General features: G+C 35.3%; 1 protein-coding gene across 1 annotated transcript; it reads right to left on the bottom strand.

The window, feature by feature from the left end:
- Positions 1-920: 920 nt before the first annotated feature.
- On the bottom strand, positions 921-22,924 carry ttc21b (tetratricopeptide repeat domain 21B). The gene is made up of 30 exons (XM_041264707.1): positions 22,725-22,924; positions 21,287-21,416; positions 21,071-21,181; positions 20,347-20,513; positions 19,897-20,019; positions 19,011-19,168; positions 16,747-16,831; positions 16,360-16,458; positions 15,075-15,267; positions 14,606-14,703; positions 13,605-13,805; positions 12,577-12,706; positions 12,105-12,262; positions 11,803-12,027; positions 11,296-11,534; positions 10,920-10,992; positions 10,254-10,364; positions 9,696-9,834; positions 9,099-9,205; positions 8,410-8,598; positions 7,415-7,525; positions 7,003-7,092; positions 6,288-6,294; positions 5,132-5,282; positions 4,850-5,011; positions 4,324-4,519; positions 3,581-3,805; positions 2,155-2,275; positions 2,004-2,071; positions 921-1,491 (listed from the first exon to the last, which is right to left on the bottom strand). Exons 1-30 carry the CDS (start codon positions 22,749-22,751, stop codon positions 1,414-1,416), a joined length of 3,972 nt encoding a protein of 1,323 aa, XP_041120641.1. The 5' UTR covers positions 22,752-22,924; the 3' UTR covers positions 921-1,413.
- Between the last annotated feature and the right edge of the window lie 217 nt (positions 22,925-23,141).

The raw sequence follows: 23,141 nt of genomic DNA, 5'->3' as shown, positions 1-23,141 counted from the left end.
TGACTCTAAACAATGGAGATCTTGTGTTCAGACACTATCTTTTGTGCTTTACAGAACATCGTGTCTCCCATTCAACAATTCTTAGTAAACTGTGCTGAAGAATTTACATCAATGATTCAGGAAATGGAATACATTGAAATAAATCCGTTAGAGCTGTTTATTTATTACCTGTTAGAACTGTGGTTTTTAATATAACAACAGTTTTTCACCTCATGGAATTTAATTGGTATTATTTTTCTATTTGTTAAACACCACTGGCATGGTTCCGAAACTCCATAATTTCAACAGCAATATGCAAGTCTCCAGGTTTCTGCAGATTAGAGGTTGGTTTTGTTTTCAGCAGTGAAGGAAAGGTCCCCAGCTACAAGTTAGAAAAACAAAGTGTACAATGCCCTAGTCATCTTAATCCAGTCTTGTAGGTCTCTTTGCCATTGTTCATGGTCCTGTATTCTTGGATAGATATGGTTCAGAACTGAATAAACAAACAACAACAACAACAAAAAAAAAGATAACCATTTGCCATGCCCAGTTATATCAGACTAAGAATGACATATTATGAATTATTTACATTTTGCACATCTTTTGACTTTCTTTTTACCGCTTTCTCTATAGTTGGAAAGGTTCTGGAATACACCAGTTAATGCTGTTATTATTTAATAGTATACTAATTCAACAGTCGCAAATTCTGCCAATGACAAAAAAGACACACACTTACAAATTTAAACCCCCAGACCCCCTCCCCCCTTACACACAGACTGTCAGAGGCCTTTATTGTCCCCCCACTGTCATCAACAACCAAAATAAAAAAATACTTAAACAAATTATTCTGTAAAGTGTTTTTTATTGTTAGTATAAACTTTTTCTAAAACTTTTGAGCCAACTTCATATACAGTTCAAATTTAATATATATATATATATATAACTACGTTTGATAGAAAAAAACAAAACACCCTCTAATTCTACCATTAAAATACTTTCCATTATCAACTTATTTACTTTTACAGCCCAAAAGTGTTTATATGATTTACATGGTAAAACATTTGAATAAATAATAACAATTGATGGCAACACTTCTCAATAGAAAATTCAGAGAATACAGCAGATGCATCTGTAACAAAGAAAGATGAATGGAACTTTACAGAGCATATGTCAATAATTTGTGCAGGTCTTTTATTTGTTACATCCATTTCAATTAGGAGTACTGTAGTTGTACCTTCAAATCCACCTTTAAAATACACATTGCAGACACCTTTTTTATGTTTTAAACAACACAATTTGTTATTTTACTTAGATATTTCATCTTTAATACAGGACCGTTTAAAAAAAATGGGCATAGATAAACTTAGATTTAAAAAACAAAACAAAAAAACCCCACCACCACGACCACCAACAATATTGTTAAATACAATTGTGCTACGATCTTATAGCTGCACGCGCTTTGTCAAGAATCTCTCTCCTCATCTTCGGATAATTTGGATGTGCTTCCAGCACCTGCAGAAAATGAAAATATATACATTTAAAGAAATGTTACGAACTTAAACAGATTAGAGGATCTGTTGCTGCTGATTTGCTGTATTCCTTCAATGTCTTTTTCAACATTATTGCAATATTTGTATTATGTACTTGGTTAATCAGCTTTGAAAAGTTATTTCCATTTCACAATCAGGGTTTTACAATAAAAATGTGTTTGAGCTGCTTTCACAGACCGCCATTAGTTCCAATCTTGGATACCTTGGGTAGTCTAAGATTAGTGCTAATCGGTCTTTGAAACCTTAGGTGTGTGTGAGCAAGGACATTTTAATTAAAACACCTTTTCAATCAGGATTGTGTTTGAAATAAATATTGAAGGAATACACACAGCACAGCAAGCAGCCCATGTAAGCAATGTGTTTTGTTGTAAACCCTGCAGCCCGTTCAGTAACACTTTAAACTGACATTTATTTTTTATGTTGCATTTTTGTAATGCACCCAAGGAAACAATTAAAAAAAAAAAAGTTGCTTACCTTGTGGCATATATCTATCGCATCAACATATCTCTTTGCTTTCAAGTAATTAAATGCAAGCTTGTATCCTGTGAAATAAAATTTTAAAATCAGAACCACTTCCACACGAGTATGTAAATCTATGTGAGTGGCAGTCGTCTTTTTGACCTACCGATAGTTGGGTTGCTTTGATTGCCATACTTCCATGCCATTTCATAGTTTAATGCTGCATCCCTGAAAGCCTGCTCCTTTTCCATAATGTATCCCATATATTCATATGCTTTACAGCTAGACTGCAATTTAAAACATTTGTTAGTTTTGTAGGGTACATTGGCAGTTAAAGACAGCCAATACATTAAGGGCATGTTATTCGCAAGTCACGTTTATAATTGAACTTGGTATAACATATTTAATTTATTATTAACATATTTTCACATCTAATTGTATTACTGGTACTGTACTTAAAATATACATCTAAGTTAACCGATTAATTGGTAATATGAATGTTGCTAGCTTGTTCCAAATCTTCTGAATCACTCTTCGAATCATAACGATTACCATATTCAATTCTTCTTGCCAGTTTTAAACATTTTTATACGTAAACTCGACAATATATACAACAGGTGTGACATTCTGTTTTGATTTCAACAGGAACTGCCTATCTACTACTGACTTGTACAGTATTTCTAAACAAATGACACTAGCTACAAAAATCTGTCCTTGTTAAATACATTAGCATCTCCATCGATTTAAACAACCAGTAACTTCAAACTGCCAAACAAGCTTGAAGTTAAAATCTAAACTATTAGTAGATAAAACACAAAGAAAAGGAACTTGACAAATCTTCAGTCTGCCTGAGTTTCTTGTAAGTTACACCTCCTAGTAATATAGATTATTTTTGTTATATTAAAAAGAGGAATATGTTACATGCTTGATGTTTTTATTTGCTTGAACTGTTTCATTAGTGTTTCACAGGGTGGGAGCCATGCTCCTGTAGATGTCGACATATAAGAAAGAGGGCCCCTCCGTTATCAGGGCCCTGAAAACATATGAGAGGGCCCCTCTTTACCGGGGCCCTGAAAACACAGAAGAGTGCCTCCATTATCGGGGCCCACCAGACACCACACTGGGGTGAGGATGCACCCAGAGAGAAGCTTACACCGTGTTACGAAGGAAGACATCCTTCTGCAAGGTTAGTTACAATACGCTTAGATCCTCGGGTTGCAAGGGGAGTGATAGTGCTTGAGATGCTAAAAGGTCGGGGGTCCCCTCTGACTCACTCCCTTGTGTAGGTAAAGGAAGCGTTGCTTGCACAAATGTCAGGGAAGTGCAACTCACTAACCCCCCAGAGGAGACCGATACAAAGGCGGTTGAGTTTATAGAGGAGGAAGAGGAGGAAAAAAACAAAAAATACAAGATGGAAGTGTACAGTGTGACTAATAGTTTAAATAGGAAGTAGATTTTGATTGATAGGAGATCAAAGGAGAGAGGAGCTTATCTTCCGCCCCCCGAATCATACTTACAGGATAACACAAAGAGAAGAATGTGATGGAGAATAACATTACAGTCTTGGTTTGGGATGCTGTACCATTACCTACCTTATTATGGCGAAGACAGCGCTTTAATAATTCACCTGCCATATCATATTTGCCTGACTGAATATAAATGTCAGCTAAAAGAAGCCAGCTCTTCTCAAACTCATCTGCATCAATTGCATTCCAGTTCATTTTTGCAATGCGTTTAAGCTGATTTCTGGCCTTTGGAGTCTGCTTTAGAATCATATATGCTGTAGCCATTCCAAGCAGTGCAGGAATATGATCTTTCTGCAATAGGTGGGTAAATACAATGTTATTAGAACCAAGATAAAAATGTATTTGCCAAAATGAGGCAAGGTTATCTGGAGCATGCAATCATGAGCATTTTGTGGTGCGAGTTCACAAATACTAAAATATAATAGGACTAGGAATAACTATGACCATCAGTAAAGAACTCCCAAGATAAAAGCATGTGAAATACTGTACCATTTTCTTGTCATTACTGGGTGTGTGCTTACAGGGACTGGACAAAACAAAGGGCTAAATTCTCAAAGCTATTTATTCCTAATCAACATTACAAGTTCCTTACTTACAAATTCCTAAGTTAAAAGCCTTAGTTGTTTATATCTGTTTTAGTAACTTTGTTTGGTGTGTTCCTCCTTTCTGAAAAAAATGTGCTGATGCCAGTTTGGAGTAATTAGCTTTGGGAATTTAGCTAAAAGTCTAGACAATTTGCTGCACAAATTACTGGTCACATACCTGTCAACGACAATGTGCAATCCATCTGCATACCGGAGTTTACTAACCTCATTGCTTGCAATCTCGGTGAATGCATTCAGTGCTTTCTCAACATTGGCTTTCTGTTTGGTTGCCAATAGGCAGTAGTTTTCCATGACACGTAACTGAATATGACCATCAATGGTCTGGGGTTTCAGCTCTTTCAGGAGTTTCTCAGCTGTTCTTACAGCTAGCTGTTCTGATTCTTGCTTTTCTGTAGAGTTGCTGACAGCATTGCAGATAAAAAAAATAAAATTAAAAAAAACAACTGTTTCATATGTTCACTAATTCATATCATGTATTTAAATTATCCACACACACACACACACACAACTGTTTTCATTGTATCATTGTCTTTGCTCACACTTTGGATGAAGTCTGCACAATTCTTTCTTAATATTTAAGTCAATTTTCAGGAACAAGCAGGCCTAAAAAACTCAAAATACATTGCTTGAACATTAAGTCACATTCAAAACTTCAGCTGCATTAATGTCATCAAATACTGTAAAGGCTGTACCGTTGGAATTCAATGCAAAACTGTTTTTCGAAACTTACCCAATATCACCGTCAAGGTTCTCAAAGACTTCCCCTCCCATTGTATCATTATCTGGATTCAAACAAATTTCTATCATATTATACACAGCATTTTGACCCCACTCGTTGTCTTTCCGAGCCTTATTGAAGTGTCGAAGGCCGTCGTTCGGTTCACCAGTGTACCTGGAGAGGTGGGAGGAGTGTATTAAGAGTATTAAACAGACAGTAATAAAATACATTAATGCCTTTAAGTTTGGGTTACAACAATTTACTTTGTACTTTTGTAATTATGACACCACATACCAGAGATAAATTCCTTTGCAGTAGTTAAATCCAGGTTCCAGTCTTGCCCTTGAAGAATGCTTTTCAACCATCTCTAGGAATCTTGGAACCTCTTCTAACTTACCAGCTCTTCTTAATAGGTCAATTAAACGTGACAGTGTTGGATAGTTATCTAGCAACAAAAATGTGTGACATAAATAATTTCCATTTCACCAGTCATGTGGGTCAGTAATGTACAAGGTTGTTATTAAATCAGCTGGGGACTCAACAGCAGTGGTGGAGAAATGCTATTGGTTACTAAGGACTGAACTTTGTTAGACACAATTGCCACATGACCCACATTGCCACAACTCTCTGTGTGCACACTGACTATGAAGAAATACAGAAAGCGAATATTTTTTTCACCATTGCAGTTCAGTCACCAAAAATAGTTTTCTGGAACCTCACCGTAGTCACAAATATATAATGAAAATAATATTAAAAAAATGCATCACACACACACACACACACACACACACGCACACACACACAGTATTCAGACCCCTGACCAATTCTCTCCTATTACCGACTTACAAATGGTACACTGAAATTTTATTCTGTTTGATATTTTATTTTTAACCACTGAAACTCAGAATCAATTATTGTAAGGTGACATTGGTTTTATGTTGGGAAATATTTTTAAGAAAAATAAAAAACTAAAATATCTTGCTTGCATGAGTATTCAACCCCTGTGCTGTGGAAGCTCCCAGTTTGCCTCGATGAAAGAAATTGCCGTAACGAGGACACAATTACCTTACCATTGGCCTCCATCTGTGAAGCATTAAAGTTGCTGACACATTTTCTGGATAAAAACGCCACTGTTGAAGGATCATTGGTAAGGCTGTGAATCTGAAGGAAAATGAAGACCAAAGAGCATTCTACAGAAGTTAGAGATAAAGTAACACAAATACATAGATTAGGGAAAGGGTACAACATAATATCCATGCGTTTGGATTTCCAAGTGAGCACAGCTGGATCAATAATCAGGAAGTGGAAGCTACATCACACCACCCAGGCACAGCCAAGAAAAGGCCATCCCTCAAAACTCAGCGCTCAAACAAGAAGGAGACTTGTGAGAGAAGACAGAGAGAGGCCAATAATCACTTTGAAGGAGCTACAGAGTTCAGTCAGCAGGGACTGGGCATCTTGTTACAATTGAAGGAAGAATGGATGGAGCAAAATACAGGAAAATACTGCAAGAGAATCTGCTTCAGTCTGCTAAAAAACTGAAGCTTGGGAGGAAATTCACCTTTCAGCAGGACACTGATCCCAAGCACAAGGCCAAAGCAACATTGGAGTGGCTCAAGAACAAAAAGGTGAATGTCCTACAGTGGCCCAGTCAAAGTCCTGATCTCAATCCCATTGAGATTCTGTGGCACTATTTGAAAATTGCGGTCCACAGGCGTCGTCCAACCAACCTGAACAACCTGGAACAAATCTGCTAAGAAGAATGGGCCAAAATCACTCCGACACTGTGTGCAAAGCTGGTACATATTTACCCCAAAAGACTTAAAGCTGTTATTGCAGCGAAAGGTGGCTCTACCAAATATTAATGTGTGGGGGTTGAATACTTATGCAAGCAAGATATTTCAGTTTTTTATTTTTCTTATAAATATTTCCCAACATAAAACCGATGTCACCTTACAATAATTGATTTTGAGTTTCAGCGTTTTAAAATAAAATATTGAACAGAACGAAATTTCAATGTACCATTTGTAATTCAGTAATACGAGAGAATTGATCAGGGGTCTGAACTTTTGCAAGCCACACATGTATGGGCAATATATATATATATATATATATATAATATATATATATATATATATATATATATATATATATATTTAAAAAACATATGTCCAGGTCCTGCGTTCTAAAAGCTGTTGAACATGAAAAACAGCTTGCTCATAATCCTGCTTCCTGAACATCAGATCAGCCATCATCTGAAAAAAAAAAAAAAAATTATACTTATTAAAATTCGATATAATGCGCAATGACAAATACACATTTTAAAACATTCAGTGATCTGATATGGGTACACGGCTTCCCGTTACCTCAGGACACACACAGTGTGGGTGTATTTGACTATTTGTATTTTTTTCTAAGTGGTTTAAGGTAGCCATCTTTTCCTCAGGCATCAGAAGAGCTTGTTTATCTCAGTATAATCCAACAGGCTGCTATCAATACATAACAGTGTGTACCAACATCTATATTTACAAATAATTGCTTAAAACATATTACTGGAGCCTGATCCTAGTAACTGACCATGGTTGCAGCTTCGTTATCCTGGTCATTCTTAAGAAGTATTGCGCATTGATGCTGGGATGCATCTATGTCATCCTGTGCAAGGTATAATCGAGCAAGCTCCAACATCACCTGCAAAACAAAAGTATATATTAATACAGTTCCTTACAGATAGGGTCTCATTCTTTAAATTCAATTTGCTTGGTTAAATAAAACTATTCTCTAAACTCCAAATACCAGTATCTTCTTGTGATGAGTGAATCTTGCAATGCTCTGTTATTATTTAATACATTTATTTGAAAGGAAAAACCCTACATAATGATATTGTTATATATATATATATATATATATATATATATATATATATATATATATATATATATATATATATATATATATATATACTGTAAATACACTTACCACCAATGCAAATAAAAAAGTGAGGTGAATTACAAATATTCACATTGTTTTTTACAGAATTGTATATAATTGTATGTCGTGATGCTAATTTGAAGAAAAAAAAACATTGTAGAATAAAATATTCTCAAAGAATAACAAACCCATTGGTTCTTGGATATGTAACAAGTCGACAAATCAGGTGATAATATGCATAAAGAAATGTATTAATGAATAAGGAGAAATCCAGATATAGATATTCATGAGCTGCCTTCAAATCAGAACAGACGCAGGGAGTTTGCCTATATGTGAAACCTGACAGAAATTAATTATAACAGCTGTTGGTGTACAACACTGATGCAAAACCCATGGATGAAGGGTGAAAATTAAATGAAACCGAGCAGTAAATGTTTAGTGAATAAGTGAAATTAGTGTTACATACACAGATACATAAGCTGGCTCATCCCAAATTAGCCCCAGATCATTTTTCTAACTGGTCTCTTTTTATACATGTGAAAGGTTTATTATGCTAGATTCACAGTGGCCATTATTGACATACAGCTGCACTGAAAATGGAACCTTTGAGTCAACACAGTATTTAGATGAACAGCTGAACTAACCTTTTTATCAGTCTCACAATAAACAAGCGCCTCTTTGTAGAATTTGATGGCTTTCTCATAGTCTCTTTGAGATGTGTAATGTTTGGCAATCTCGGCACAAATCTCTGCTGCCAATTGTTTCTGGTTGGGAACTGCTTCAGGTTGCTCAAGCTGAACCCGTTTCAAAACTCGAGCTTGTACATCTCGTGCCTGTAAAACAAACATGGCTGAATCATTGAGGAGTGCACTGATCTCAGTTAAACCTGCAGTATGTTACATACAGACTTAATTTCTGTGTGTGTGTGTGTGTTTTAACACATTATTTTAAAACTGTAAAAAGGGCATTTATGGCAATTAAATACTTTTTGTGCTACTGTAGGTTTTCTGTGGTATCCGGTTCAGTGAACCGCTGTTGAAATGTTGGGAAATAGACTCCCTATTGAAAGTGATGTTCAGGAAAATGAATGATATACTAATACACATACTACCCAAAAGATAATGTAGCAATAATAACCCAAATACAGGGTTCCAAGAGTTAACTGAGGTTTGTGCGTGTGTGTGTGTGTGTGTATATATATATATATATATATATATATATATATATATATATATATATATATATATATATATATATATATATATATAAAACTTATTTTTTGTCTGTAATACCCTTTTGTTCCTTAACATACATTATATTTAGTAATACATACCCTCTGTAAGGAAAGTATAGCCTGTTCAGTTTTTTCCATTTTGCTGTGGATCTTGGCTAAAAGAACTAGATAGCGACCATCTTCAGTTAATGCAGAGAGGTCGGTTACTAAAAAATTAAATTAAATAAAAAACCATGAAAAATACAACAGCTATTGCACTACAACCAATAGCCACGTTTCACATCTTTTGTGATCTCACTGCATTGCCAACACACTATACAAACATTGCAACACTGTAAAGGGGCCATGTCTGTGATGGTATGGAGTTATGTAGTTAAAGGTGCTAAATAAACTGATGTGGGTCCACTGAAACAACTATTTGTGGCTGGTACATGAATTACTTTATACAGGTCTGAAATAAGCAGTTCCACGGTGGTAGTTTATCACCAAAGAGTGTGAGAGACAGGCAGGAGAACAAAGTTTCAGTTTAATGTTGAAAAACCCTGCTGGAGTAACACAGCTTTGATAAGGCTTAATTACAGTTCACCAACACCAACAGACTAAACCTTGCACCTTTCATGTTTTTTTTTTCGTTTGTTTTTTTTACCAGCAGCCATGATCATGATCAACTCAAGTCTAGCCAACAGAAATACCTACCTGGTTCATGGGCTAGGGCTTGCTGTAGAATCGTTTCTGCTTTTTCATATTGCTTTAGTTTTAACAAAAGCTCTGCCAAGTCATGAAGGAGATAATTTTGCTGACCAGTCTTCAGTGCTGCTTCATAATAATTAATTGCCTAATGAATAAAAACATGTTCTGCTTTATATAAAAATACAACTTTCATCAATATTGCATATCAAATGAAATGTTTCCTCTGTCACAAGCAGGATGTGGGCTGTCACCAGGTTCCACATAAATATTGTTGGAAGTTTGTCATGATTGCTTTATTTATATCTGAAATTGCTTAATTGCTTTTTTTTTTATTTTTATAAAGATTGCTAGTTAAACTACCCCAAATTGTGTATTTGTCATATTCATTAGTGGCTAATGTTCACTAAATTCTTGTTAACCTGCTTTCTTGACTTATCGTATACTATTAAGTAAAGGGTGGCGATACTTTTGTCTATATATATATATATATACACACACACACACTCATCTACTCTATCTATCTATCTATATTCACAAAATACAAAATATGTTGATATAGCATACCTTAGCATAGTTATGAGTTTTAACAAGAGCTTTACCAATCTTGCTCGCCAAAGCACCATTTTTGGGGTTTTTCTTTAAAGCCTGTTCATATGTTTCGATTGCTTTCTCAGGCTGCAAAAACAAAACAATAGATATTACGGTAATCCACTGACTGACAAATTTAAAGATAAAAACTACTTCATTAATAATTTTCTTCATTAATAAGTTGAAACTTTTCCACTGTATCTATGTTGTACCTCCAGCTGCATGTTGATTTTAGGAAGTTGTGTGCAGTATGAAGATGAAATAATAAAGACAAAACAACGGATGGGGCTTTGCCTCCTCCAGATATATTCATAGGACCATTTAGGCACCCCTTTTTATATTCCATGGAAGGGTGGTACAGGGAAACAAATGCTATTTGCAACAATAAAAAACTACAATACCCTCAAACACAGCAACTATAATCTGGCCATACTGTAAGTACAGGTTTGCAAGGGCTGACTGATGGGTTTTCCTTTCATTTTTAAACCACAAGATGGCACCCCACATAACTATACTATTTAATCATGCATGAAACATAACATTATATTAAAAAAACAACACAACAATACCGATTCATACAGTAACATGTTTGCTATGCGTCATGATTGTAGTCAAAGACTGGAATTCTACAATTTAGCGTACCTCTTGAATATTAATGTAAGCATCACCTAACAGGAGATATGTGTGGGAGTTAGGCAGTTTTTCCACCAGTTCTCTGTAAAACAGAATTAGATTCAATTATTACAATTATAAAAATACATCTACATAAGCAGGAATTATTTATAAGCTCCCACCTTCCTTGAAGACAAAATCTGTCAAAACATGTTTCTGAACAGGGCAACAGAGCTACACCCTTTTATTTATCACCCAGGGCAACAACTTGTTCTAGAATATTGAACATCAATAGGCCAAGTTCAAACTTCCACTTGACACAACCTTCTGAGACAAACACATAGCTTGTACATTTCTATTCCATCAGTTCATTCATTGCTGAAACTCTAGCAATTTTTTTTTTTACCTGTAACAGCTTGCATACAATCTCTTCTCCTTTCTGTAGTTGAGATAAATGTCTGCCATTTTTTCTTTGGCTTTAATGTAGTAAGGCTGCTCAGGTGTGATGTTTCTAAGCATGCTTAGGGCCAGTTCAGTGTCCCCGCGAAGGAGAGCCATGTCTGCGTTGGCAATTGTGACACGCAGTTCTTCAGGGGTGCCTGAAAATTCATTGATTGCATCCTGCATTACTTTAGCTGCTTCGTGCTGAAAAACACAGAGATGCAGTATTGGAGCACATTGTGTGTTAAAGTACCAAATGATTTAGTAGTTGTACTAAGTTTTGAAAAAAAGCAACCAAAATTGGGAATTTTTGTATTTATTAAAATGTCTAACAGAGTAAATCCCCGAAACTAAATGCAATCACTGCATACAGTATATTAACATAATCTCAACAATGCAAAAACTAGTAAGAATAGCTACGTAGTCTTCTTCATTTATCTTTGAAAATTGGTTCAAATAGATCTCTCTCTACCTGTTCTCCATTTAGCCGGTGGGCTTCTGCTAACTCCAGAAATACAGACACTCGTCCAGTTGAGCTGATTCCAACCTTTTTGCTTCTGGATTTTGAAGAACTACCAGCTCTTTTCATTCCTGGTAAACTCATCGCCATTTGCAAAGTCTGAATGGCTTCCTGGACCTCCCCCATATTCTTCTGGGTCTGAGCTTTAATCAGGTGATACAGTGGGTGTTCCCGAATCTACACAAGGAAAGTCTTAATGAAGCAATGTTTCAAAACAATTTAAAACAATTAACTTTTTTCATGGCTGAGCTCACCTCAAAGTTATAGCTGAGGCACATTTCCAGAGACTGTGAAGAGAGCTTAAAGCTGCCTTGCATCAAATAGATCTGGGCCATCAGCAGATGCGCATCAGCATGTGAAGGGTTCTGTTCCAAGCAGTGCTGTATGCTGTTCTGAGCTGCATCAATGTCACCTATAAAATAAAATTAAAAAATGTAGAATTGACATAGTGTATTCTTTATTCAATTTGGCCTTATAATGTTTGCTTAAATACATCAGTGTATTTTGAAATTTGTACTTAATACTTTTCCTTGCATAAAATAAGCTCTTAAATTACACACAAATTATACTTGTATTAAAATCCCACATATAGCCCCCACAAATGTGATTCTCCCAATTACTTATATATTTTTTTGCAACTTTAGAGTACACATTGCTTCAGTATTTCTTTCCCAGCGTCCCCAAACCAATCCAGTTAACTGCATACACTGTAGTATATTGACTCACCTGCTAAGAATCTGACTTTAGCCATCAAGTAAACAGCTTCCACCAGCCCTGGCACAGTCTTTACCACCGTCTCCAGCACAGAGGCACAATGCTGGAGCTGGGGAGAGGGAGGCTGTCCTTGAGATGCTGACTGAAATTAAATTAATTTTGCGTGAGATGCAGTAAGAGGAAAGTTCTGTTCCACTAGTGCTATAATACAATATTGTGAATTACTCAAACTGTTAAAAACCATCAACATTGCAAATCAGAATTCACTTCATATCCCAAGGGACTCATATAAAGCAGTATTTTAGCTGTATATCAATGTCATTGTTCAGACTGGTTTAATGGACTTACTAATGCAAGTTCACAGCAGCAGCATATACATTAAAGTAAATATGCATCTACTTTAATATTAAAGGGGAGTGGTAAACTGTTACAAGAAGGCTAAATTCACCTAAAATAAGAACAGCTTTCTTTAGCCTAATCTATGGGAAATATTTATTTCACAGTACAGGCAGTTACATTTTAATTATTCAGTTGAGCAACTGGAACCTACTGGGAACCAAAGTTAATCTGGAGTAAACTGCTGCAATACCTAGAGGGCACTTGAATGAAGTACTCCCTTTTTCTAATCTTCATTGTGCTTCTGTACAGGTCAATACCACCTGTTCAGGCTACATGTGGTTAGGAATGGAGGGTTACCAGTATGTTTATGCACAAAACATAAATCCACAATGTGACAAATATTTGTATATTAATTTCTGATTTCATCATATAATTAGTTTACTATGGTATTAGCGTGAATGTTATTTTTTCCACACTTATTTAATTAACTTTTTGCTGGGGAAAAGGAATTTTAAAATACAAATGTTTGCATAACAGAGAGCATGTTGATACATTAAAAATAAATAAATAAATAAATAAATAAATAAATATAATTGCAAGTTTATGTTTGTTTGGATTTACATTTTCCCTGAAATGACTTTTCCCGACTAAAAGCCTCATGACCCTTATGCAAACTTTCTATAAAGGCATTAGAAAATGACCTCTGTTGGGCAGAAAGCAATGTATTCTTTAACAATCTCCAGCAGGAAGTCAGGATTGAGTCTTTCAAAGTATTGAACCCCTAGCGGCAGTCCTTGCAGGGCGGAGAAGTGAGTGTCCGTGGCATCGTTGAGCAAATGAATGACCTCATCTTGAGATCTATGCTTCTTCGCTGCTAAGACAGCACACAGGAAAGACAGCTCCTGCACAAAACAGCAACAATGTGTTTTTAAAAGCACTCTGAAAACACAGAAAAAGTACCATTTTAACTAAAATGTGACATTTGCTAGTTACTGAGACTTCTTATGCTTTGTCATGTAAGCTTTTTTTTTTCTTAAAGATTACTTGAAAGAATATGTCAGATACAACTGATAAGGAAAACTGTGATGAAAATACTTAAAATAAATCCATGAAGATTAGTCTGAGAAACTTGTTTGTTCACCTTCAGCAAAAATATGTGTTTTATTTATATTTTAAAAGGATTCTTAAATCTAATGCTAACATCCTCTAGTGAAACTGTAATGTCCTGATGCAGAAACATAGGTTGGTAAACATCAGAAAACTAAATAAAAAATAGTAGGCTGGAAAATAATTCTGTGCTCTTGTCCATTGAGCATGCAGAATCTTGATTTTATTTTATTACTTGCAAGAATGACGAACTGTCAGTCTTGGGTTATGTAAGGTTTCTAGAACAGTGGTAGGGCAAATGATTACCTGTTATTTGTTCTGAAGGAGAAACTGTTTTCCAATTAAACATTTACAAATTAATTTACTTCACGAAAAAACATATTGGAACAGTATTAACTTTCTGCTTTAATTAGTTTATTTGTATGATATTATCAAGACAAATCTTTGCAAGTCCTAAATAGTACTAGAACTACCTACAAAATTAGCCTTGCTTGTAAATAACAATAATATGAACTCGTGGTAGGTTGAATATACTAGATCGGTGAGTTACAGTAGTTCTTCCCTTCCTTTATCTGATATATATATAAAACCTTACCCCTGACTTTCCAATAGATTGCTGGATTTCATTGAGGAATTCAAGCTGTTGCTCTGCTTCTTCCAGGTGCCCTTCAATTAGCTGACACTTTATGATCCCTGTGAGCATTAGAACATGCAAAATTAAAACTTTCATTGCCATCAGCCATTATCTATTAACTGAGAGGCGACTGCCTCTCCAGCAATGGTAACTGTACAGCAACATTCTGAACTAAACTCCACCTCAGTCACTGTATTATTTAATACTACACAACAGGTACAGTTTAAGAGCTGAACCCTATATAATTTATTAAACTAACTTAATATGATAAACAAATATCTGTCATTAATACTGTAGTAACAAAACATTTTAATTATAAGAAATTACCTTTATAAATGAACAACATGAATCCAAATGACAACCCATTGCAAAACAAGTACACTACATGCATCTCTTCCTGACGAATTCACTTCATTAAAGATCTTCTTACCAGTCAATGCAGAGACACTAGTTTCATCTAAGGTCATAGCAGTCTTGTACCATTTTATAGCTTCCTTTAGTTTTCCTTGCAGTACCAACTGGTAGCCAAGTTCAGTGGCCAGTTCTGCATCATCCGAAGCCATGGCAAATGCTCTTTCAACTAAAGTTTGTGTCTGCTGAAGGATCATCTGGTTTCGTCCACACTGTTTAAAATAACAAGGATGAACACAAACAAAAACCTAACACATAATGCCACCCCCATTACTATTAACCCTTTGCAGTCCTGTGTCGGACCAGGTCCGACATTACAATTTTTCCTTTCCAGTCTGATGTCGGACCTTGTCCGACATCATCAAGAAGACGTAAAGCACAGGTCTCTAGTCGTTTTTTCTCTGGTTAAAGCCGAGAAAACCATTCAATGGCCAAATGAGACCGATAGGATCCAAATGAAGCTGAAAAAAAGGATGTCTCTGATAGCCCCATGCACCACAGAGATAACACAGACTTAAACAAAGGAGATAGCTGCTTCCGCATCCAGCCTCCAAAGACTATCACAGACATTTGCAGAGCTTTTTGAGATGTTATAGTAATAAAATAATGACTTGGATAGCATTATTGAGGAGTTTGGTGATAAAACGAGTGATCAGGGGAGGATTTATCAATATGCACATCTATAGAGAGGTATGTGAAAAATACAGCGAAGAAGGGCTGGGGCTTGGCTGGAGATGCAGTACTCATGTTGTTTTGCCATGCAATGCCTTTTAAACCTGTTTTATTCTGAAAAAAATAACTTTAAACAGCGTGTGTAAAATAAACAGTGCATGTGAAAATAAATTGGACATAACGCGCCTGACAAGCGCTGAATAAATGGACCGCTAAGGGTTAAACACCACTGTGCTAAATTAAAAAATGCTAAAAGAAACTTACAAACTACAAACATAAAGAAATAAACTGACATGTATTTGCTTGAAAATATGTATAGGCCTTCATAACCATGAGATTAAGTTTTTATACCAAGGAGAAAAAAAAAAGTTTTTCTATAGAGCTTTTTACTGCAACACAATTACAATACCTGCCAACAGGTGGAACTATAAATAAAACTCCCATTTTAAATCACTTTTTCTTTCACACTAAACCACATGTCTTAAACACTTCTTGAAAGAAAAAAATTGATTCAGAGGATTTAAAAAAAAAAAAAATACATCCTGATAAACTATTACCTCTTGGTTCATAATGACATTCTCAATATTCAATTACTGTAAGGATTAAAATGAACCACTTTATTATACACTTACCACTCTTGTAAAAGCTAAGGACATTCTATAGAACAGCTCAGCATTGTGAGGTTCAAAGCGGTCCAGGCTGCCAACAAGGTTACTGACCTGGGTAATGGACTGCAAATAAAGAAATACTGTACATTAACAAAATTAAATCAAATATTATTGTGTTGATTTCTCCTATATAGGTCCCGTCTTCATTCTTAGCAATGCTAGTTGATTCAACCATACGTACAAAATATTTATATATATATATATATATATATATATATATATATATATATATATATATATATATATATATATATATATATATATATATATATAGATACATAGATAGATAGACAGATATACACACACACACACACAAATATCTATTATCATTAACAGAAACACTGGTGTTACCTCATCTATATTTCCCTTGCTACATAATGAGTAGAGTGCCAGCATCCTTAAAGCTTCAAGGTTATTTTCGTCTTTCTGCAAAAGCCTGCAATAAAATTACTCATCTTTACACTACAGTTGTAATTACAGCAAATATTACCACTAAAGATAACATTGTACAATACAAGGTACTGTAATACTCAATTTTATAATCTACTATTCATTTTAAATACATTATTTGTATTTAATATGCCAATTTTGTATACAAGGTTAGAGTTCAAGATGAATAATCCTGCGCCAATTTATTTTTTTTTACTTAATGGTTCAGCTCACACCAATAGCATGAGACTGGCCTTTCTTTTCATCACACCTGAACCTCTGGGACATCACAGAGCTCAGAATGGCGGATTTGTTCCAGTTCAAAGTAGCTTTAGGAGACTTGACTGCAATAGTGAATGTAATGGTCCTGGGCAGCAAGAAACCAACAGGGAGCAAAGCGATTGCAAATGTGATGGTTATATAAGGGCACATACTATTACATTTCATCTCCCATCTTGTTAGAATAAAATACAACAGAAAGAATCAGGAGAAAACTTGGGAATTGGAAAATAGGTATAAAAAAATAAGTATCAAAAATAATAATAAACTACTCTTGCTTTTTGTGTCCTCTATGTGATTCGAAAATGCTTCACGCTTTCCAAACACTTTCTATTTTCGGTTATGAGGAGAGCAATAAACGAAAACAAAAATATCGATGAGTTTTTTTTTTTATTTGTCCAACGGTCCCTTTTACCATTTATTTTTGAAAGAGTTTATTTAAGTTCAATTTGAGTGTTAACTTGTGTGTTCTGCTACAAAGGCATAAGCAAACCTCAATAATGCTATTACTTTATGAAAATGTGGCTTTTGATATGTACTGTTTCTGTCTGAAATACACACAAGAAAAAATTATAACTTTGACTACTGTTTGACAACTAGTTTTACATATAATTTAATGATATACAGTGCTCCCTCGCTATAACATGGGTCTTGGGGGTCACACATGTAAATGCTGTAACCAAGAGTGTTATAAACGGGGGAGGTGTTAGGGGGCGCCACGGGATACATAACAGCACATATCTGACTAAAATACAAACTAAAATAACTCCCGCTCTATAATTCACAGATAGTGAAGCAAAATGTAGCTTTCCGTGAATTAACCATGCATAAAGCACCACGTAATCAACGCTATATTTTTAAAAAAGGTAACATTCCCACTCATGGATCATTTTAATTAGCAGTTTTTAAACTATATATAGCCTGGCTAAATGGCAGTTGGGAGTTCATTATGAAGCTACAGACAAGCAAACCAAATGCGAGAAGGAGAGCGGATTGGGTGAGGGGAAGAGGGAATGGGCTCGCCCCAGATTCGGCTGCCAGAGCGGGGCTGAATCGTCTCTTCTCCCGGAAAAAGCTGCAGCCCCTCTTGCAACAAAAAAGTAAATACATTAAGAAAGATAACCACATAATAGACCTAATACTTATTTTGTTATAAAACGAATGCTGAATAAGATGTCTTTGTTATAAATTGCCAGCACAGCTTTTCTTCAGTTCAGATACTGTATCAAAAGGGAGTTGTTTATAGTTTGAACCACACCAGTACTGTATTTACTGTATAAATATTGCATGAATCACTAGTATAGGGAATTGGGGGACATGCTGTAGGAGCTGTATATACGAGGCGCGTTATAACCGAGAGCCTTATAATGAGAGAGCACTGCATTAGCACTGCAAATTGTTATACCTTTGTTAGATTTAGCCGTGAATTGTACAGCATTATATTGGAACAGGAAAGTGAAAGTAGTTTTTATATTTATTTAACTTCAATACGTTAGCAATGTACTTTAGCTCAGGTATTGTATTAATTTCTATCAATGTATATGACTAACTTTGACCTGTTGTCAGAGCAATACTAATAAAGAAAAATTCACAACTACACCTGGAAATTATAAGTGCATATGTCTATATTTTCTTAATTTTTCATATGATGTACTCAATATTTTTAGGAAAAATTAGCAGTGTGGCAATAGTAATGTTGGTGGCCCCACTCTGAGGCCACCAAACAATTTTGTTTGAGAACCACCTATTTAGACTTTAATGATGACCAAAGTGAAATAATGGGGATCTGACAGCAAATCTATAAGTTTAAAGCAAATGTTACTGCACAGTGAAAAACTACCACCCACATAAATCTAAAAATAACCTGAATAGAGTGGAAAGGCAATTACACCCGCTAGATTCAGTACCTCTGAGCTGCTTCGACTGTTTGTTCCCAGTCTTGCAAGGTTAGAAACAGCTTCATTTTCTTTATGAAAGCAGGCAGGAAGTTGGGGAAGGCAACAATGACTTGATTGACAGTTTCTAAAGCTCCAGAGTAGTTCTGGCGAAACTCGTAATACTGGGCCTAATTAAGACAAAAACTGCAGGTTAACTTCGGAGATAGGGTCTGATGGTGCTTATTTCAGTTAGTTAATGTTAACGATTTCAATCAGTTATTTGAATAATTCAGTCAACTCTCCAGTGGCCACACATCTGTCTGGATTTCCATTACATACAGTATTATCTTAATATATATTTTGTATTAATCAAACAGGTACAGCAAACTTTAACATACTCTTTGTAAGTGATTACAAAAATACAATTATAAATCAACCTTCATTTGGAATCCCAAGGCACTCGTTCTGCTTTAGTAGTAAATTGATAATATTTGGGATGCCATGGCATATTCATTATTAACATTTATTTAAAGATGGGACAAAAATATATTCAGTGATACCAAGATATTAAGTGGGATAAGAGTGGGGTAACGTTCTTTACATGTTCCACCAACAGTCGTTTTGGATTTCTAGAAAATGGATAACATGTTGGAGAAGCAGTAATATGATGCTGAATTTGGCTCACAGGGATGCTAAAATATGTATGCAATAATAATTGAAAGATCTAACTTTTTTATATATTCAACACCTTTTATTTTTATTGCATTTATTGAAATCCAACAACAGAATAACTGTGCAATTCGCACCTTCCTAAATTCTGCAGTGTTACTAAAATGATGCAGAGATTGACATTAATGAATTCATCAGTTTCAATTATGTTTAGTATACATTCTGTTCTTGTTACTTTCACACTTACCTTTCCCATCATACCAAAAACATCTATCCCATCCTTCATTCCTTCGTCAAAGTACTTGACAGACTTTTTTGCATATGCATCTTTACCAGAAGTCAGATCTATCCATCCTTTTAAAATTAATCCCTGCAAAACAGTGTTTTATAATTCAATTACAAACAAACAAGGGAAATGGCAAATAATCGAACTGAATACATAACTCTTCAGTCAAATGTAATGAATTGTGCAGCATTCCTTCATGCACATTTCCAAGTGTCAGAATTCAGGTCCTAGTGACGTACTTTGGCAGAGAAACAACTGAAGGTTATATCCCGAGATATAACATTGTAACATTGTATATATACATTGTAATGGATATTCTTTTTTAATACATCATTTTGGGAATACACACATATAAAGCAGCATGTGTATGTTTTGAGACACAACCAATAATGCTTAGGGAAAACATTTTACCTCCTTCGCACCATTGGAAATCTTGATCATTCTCTCTGTATACTCTCGAGCTTTGTCATTGCGCCCCAGGTGCCAAAGGAACAGCCCCGCAAAGTAGAGTCCCCTCTGACCTGCGCTCTTCCGGTCCTCCTTTAGTTTGGCATCCAGCTCTTGTATAGCATCTCGATCTGTAACGTTAAGGTTTAAACAAGACTTAGGGTAAGCAATATGCAAGCAATAAAAAGTATTTCATTAGAATTCTTCTTTTTAAAACATACTACTGCTGTATAATAACTATATTAAAATAAATGGCTTTCAGTAAATGGAAAACATCATCAACCAACATAAACAACTCTCCTGGGAAGACATCCTAGTATCTGTCAAATTATACATTTTGTTTTTAAGAACATACATTTTGGCATTCAAACATTTTTGTTTGGAGAAGCAGGTTTGTTTTGGGTATTGATAGCAGCAGTGGAGGTTTTATGATCCATGATCACGAGCATGTCTGTCCTCTGGGGCAAGAGAAGTTATTGCATTTCCAGCTTTAGAAACAAGCGCTTTTAAATTAAACATGAGCCATAAAGTATGCTTTATACTTTTGGTAAATAACATGTTAAGGCATTTCTTGTATTTACTGAATCTTGTAAAGCGCTTTGTGAAGGTGGTCCACTATGAAAGGCGCTATATAAAATAAAGATTGATTGATTGATTTTGTTTGAAGGTTTACAAATAACACACTAACCTGGAGTAGAACTTTTCTTATGGGCATAAGTAAGAGCCATTAAGGTGCAGAGAGACACCTCTTGATTGCCTTTAACAGCTTCCAGTTCTCGAATGGCTTCTTGAATTCTGTCTAGATGAGAAAGAATAACGATTATATTGAAAAGGTTAACCTCAAGACAGAATGTATGTAAAGAAATGTCTAAATATTTAGCAGTTAGACAAATATCCGGGTTACCTTCCATTAAAATTCCATAAGCACGAAAGAATATGAAGACGGGGTCATTTCCATTCTTCTTCAGAGCCTCGTTAGCAGCACTCTGTACATGATTGAAATACCTTTCCTGGCAGTAACAACTGATCAAAGCCTAGAAACACACACAGATTTAAAAAAAAGGTTAGTATAGTATAGTATATTGTAAAAACACTAACTGTTATACAGAACTTTGAGGTGTTTCAGTAGAATGTACGCTGATTGACACAATTTCTATTGGAACTGCAGTCAGGTATTATTGAAATTATGGGGTATAGGTGCAAAGGAAGAGGGACTTTAGGGCAGATTAAGCCTACATAATCTGCCCTAAATTAAATACATACATTGATTATTTTCTGTTGGGTAACTTTAAAGGCTTTGAAAATTAGCTGGAATGGTTTCTTGAAAGAACTCATTAATGAAGGCAATTAATGAAAGTGCTTCATGCTACAATAAAAACTGAAACCAGGTATGATGTACACCTTTGGAGTTCATTTTATTAACTTTAAATTTCCAACAACAAAAAATTCAAGACTTTCCTTATTCTACATTAAATGAGAAGAACTTTATAGTGAATGGCAATGAGGAATTGTTTTGTTTTATAATAGACTGACAGCACGCCGTTTCTACAGAAGTGTACCTGAATACAACACCTCAGCAGCACCTCATTTATTTCATGTGGTATCCATAGCAACTGGAGATGTATTATACTAAAAATAGATCAATAGACATACAAGGCTGGCAGATGTTTCCTGCTGACGTAGAAGAACGTGTATAACTTTTACCAATATTTTGTTGAATTTTGTGCCCTTGTGCAGTGTAATGTGTTTAACAGGACCAACAAAAAAGTGTGTCCCAGGCTATAACTGACAGTGGTTCTTGCTAATTCTCCCTACAATACATGCAATGTTACAGTGTAAAGCAGCTAAATTAAGTGCTAATTGATAAATTAACATTAACAAATATTGTATTATTATTATTTTTTTGTTTTGCTTCCTAGTGAAGAAACAGAGCATTATGGCTTAGCTATAGTTTACAGCACTATGGGAGAGAGGAAGATTGTGGGCCTGCTAATCTCTCTCTCTCTCTCTCTCTCTCTCTCTCTCTCTCTCTCTCTCTCTCTCTATATATATATATATATATATATATATATATATATATATAGATATGTAAAAAAAGCAGGCGACAACTATGTCGTAGACAACGAAGAATAGGTTCCGATTTACAAAATAAATTAAACAAAAAATTATCATGCAATCTTGCAAGAAATAGCTACGCTCTGCAGTACAGTAGCTACGTTAGTTGATCCTGTAGTCTGTAATGTACACAGCTATAATTACAGCTGATTTCTCTGACAGACTCGTTTTTCTGGTAAGAGAATGCAACGAAACAGACAATGGCAATATTATCCATACTAACTTACCAACGTTAACCCATCCTTCTCTGCCATGGCAACCACGTTACAATATAGCTGACTTAAAAGTACGGAAAGGGTTCTGTAATGTGATATGCTTGTTTTGTAAACGCCACAATGAAAACAACGCTTTAAAACGTATTTTACTTCATTCTCGCCATCTTGACAGTTTCTTGGCGTCTAGGTTACTAAACAACCACCACCATTTCCGTGAGTGAGTAAATTCAGGATGCCGCAATGGATTCTGGATATCACTGTGACTAGGACAGTTAACAGACAGCCTTTCAGTGCAACACATGGTGGCGCATTCGTTTCTTGTATTAGCCTAGCATGTTGAAGTGAAATTGTTCCATTAATGTTACCTGCATATGCTTTTGCAGCACATATTATTACCGTAATGTAATTTATTTCCTTAATGTTTCGAGG

The sequence above is a fragment of the Polyodon spathula genome, chromosome 11 (assembly GCF_017654505.1).
Source record: "Polyodon spathula isolate WHYD16114869_AA chromosome 11, ASM1765450v1, whole genome shotgun sequence".
NCBI lineage: Eukaryota > Metazoa > Chordata > Actinopteri > Acipenseriformes > Polyodontidae > Polyodon > Polyodon spathula.
Note: the sequence above shows the minus strand (reverse complement) of the source record. Positions and strands in the feature narration are given on the sequence as shown.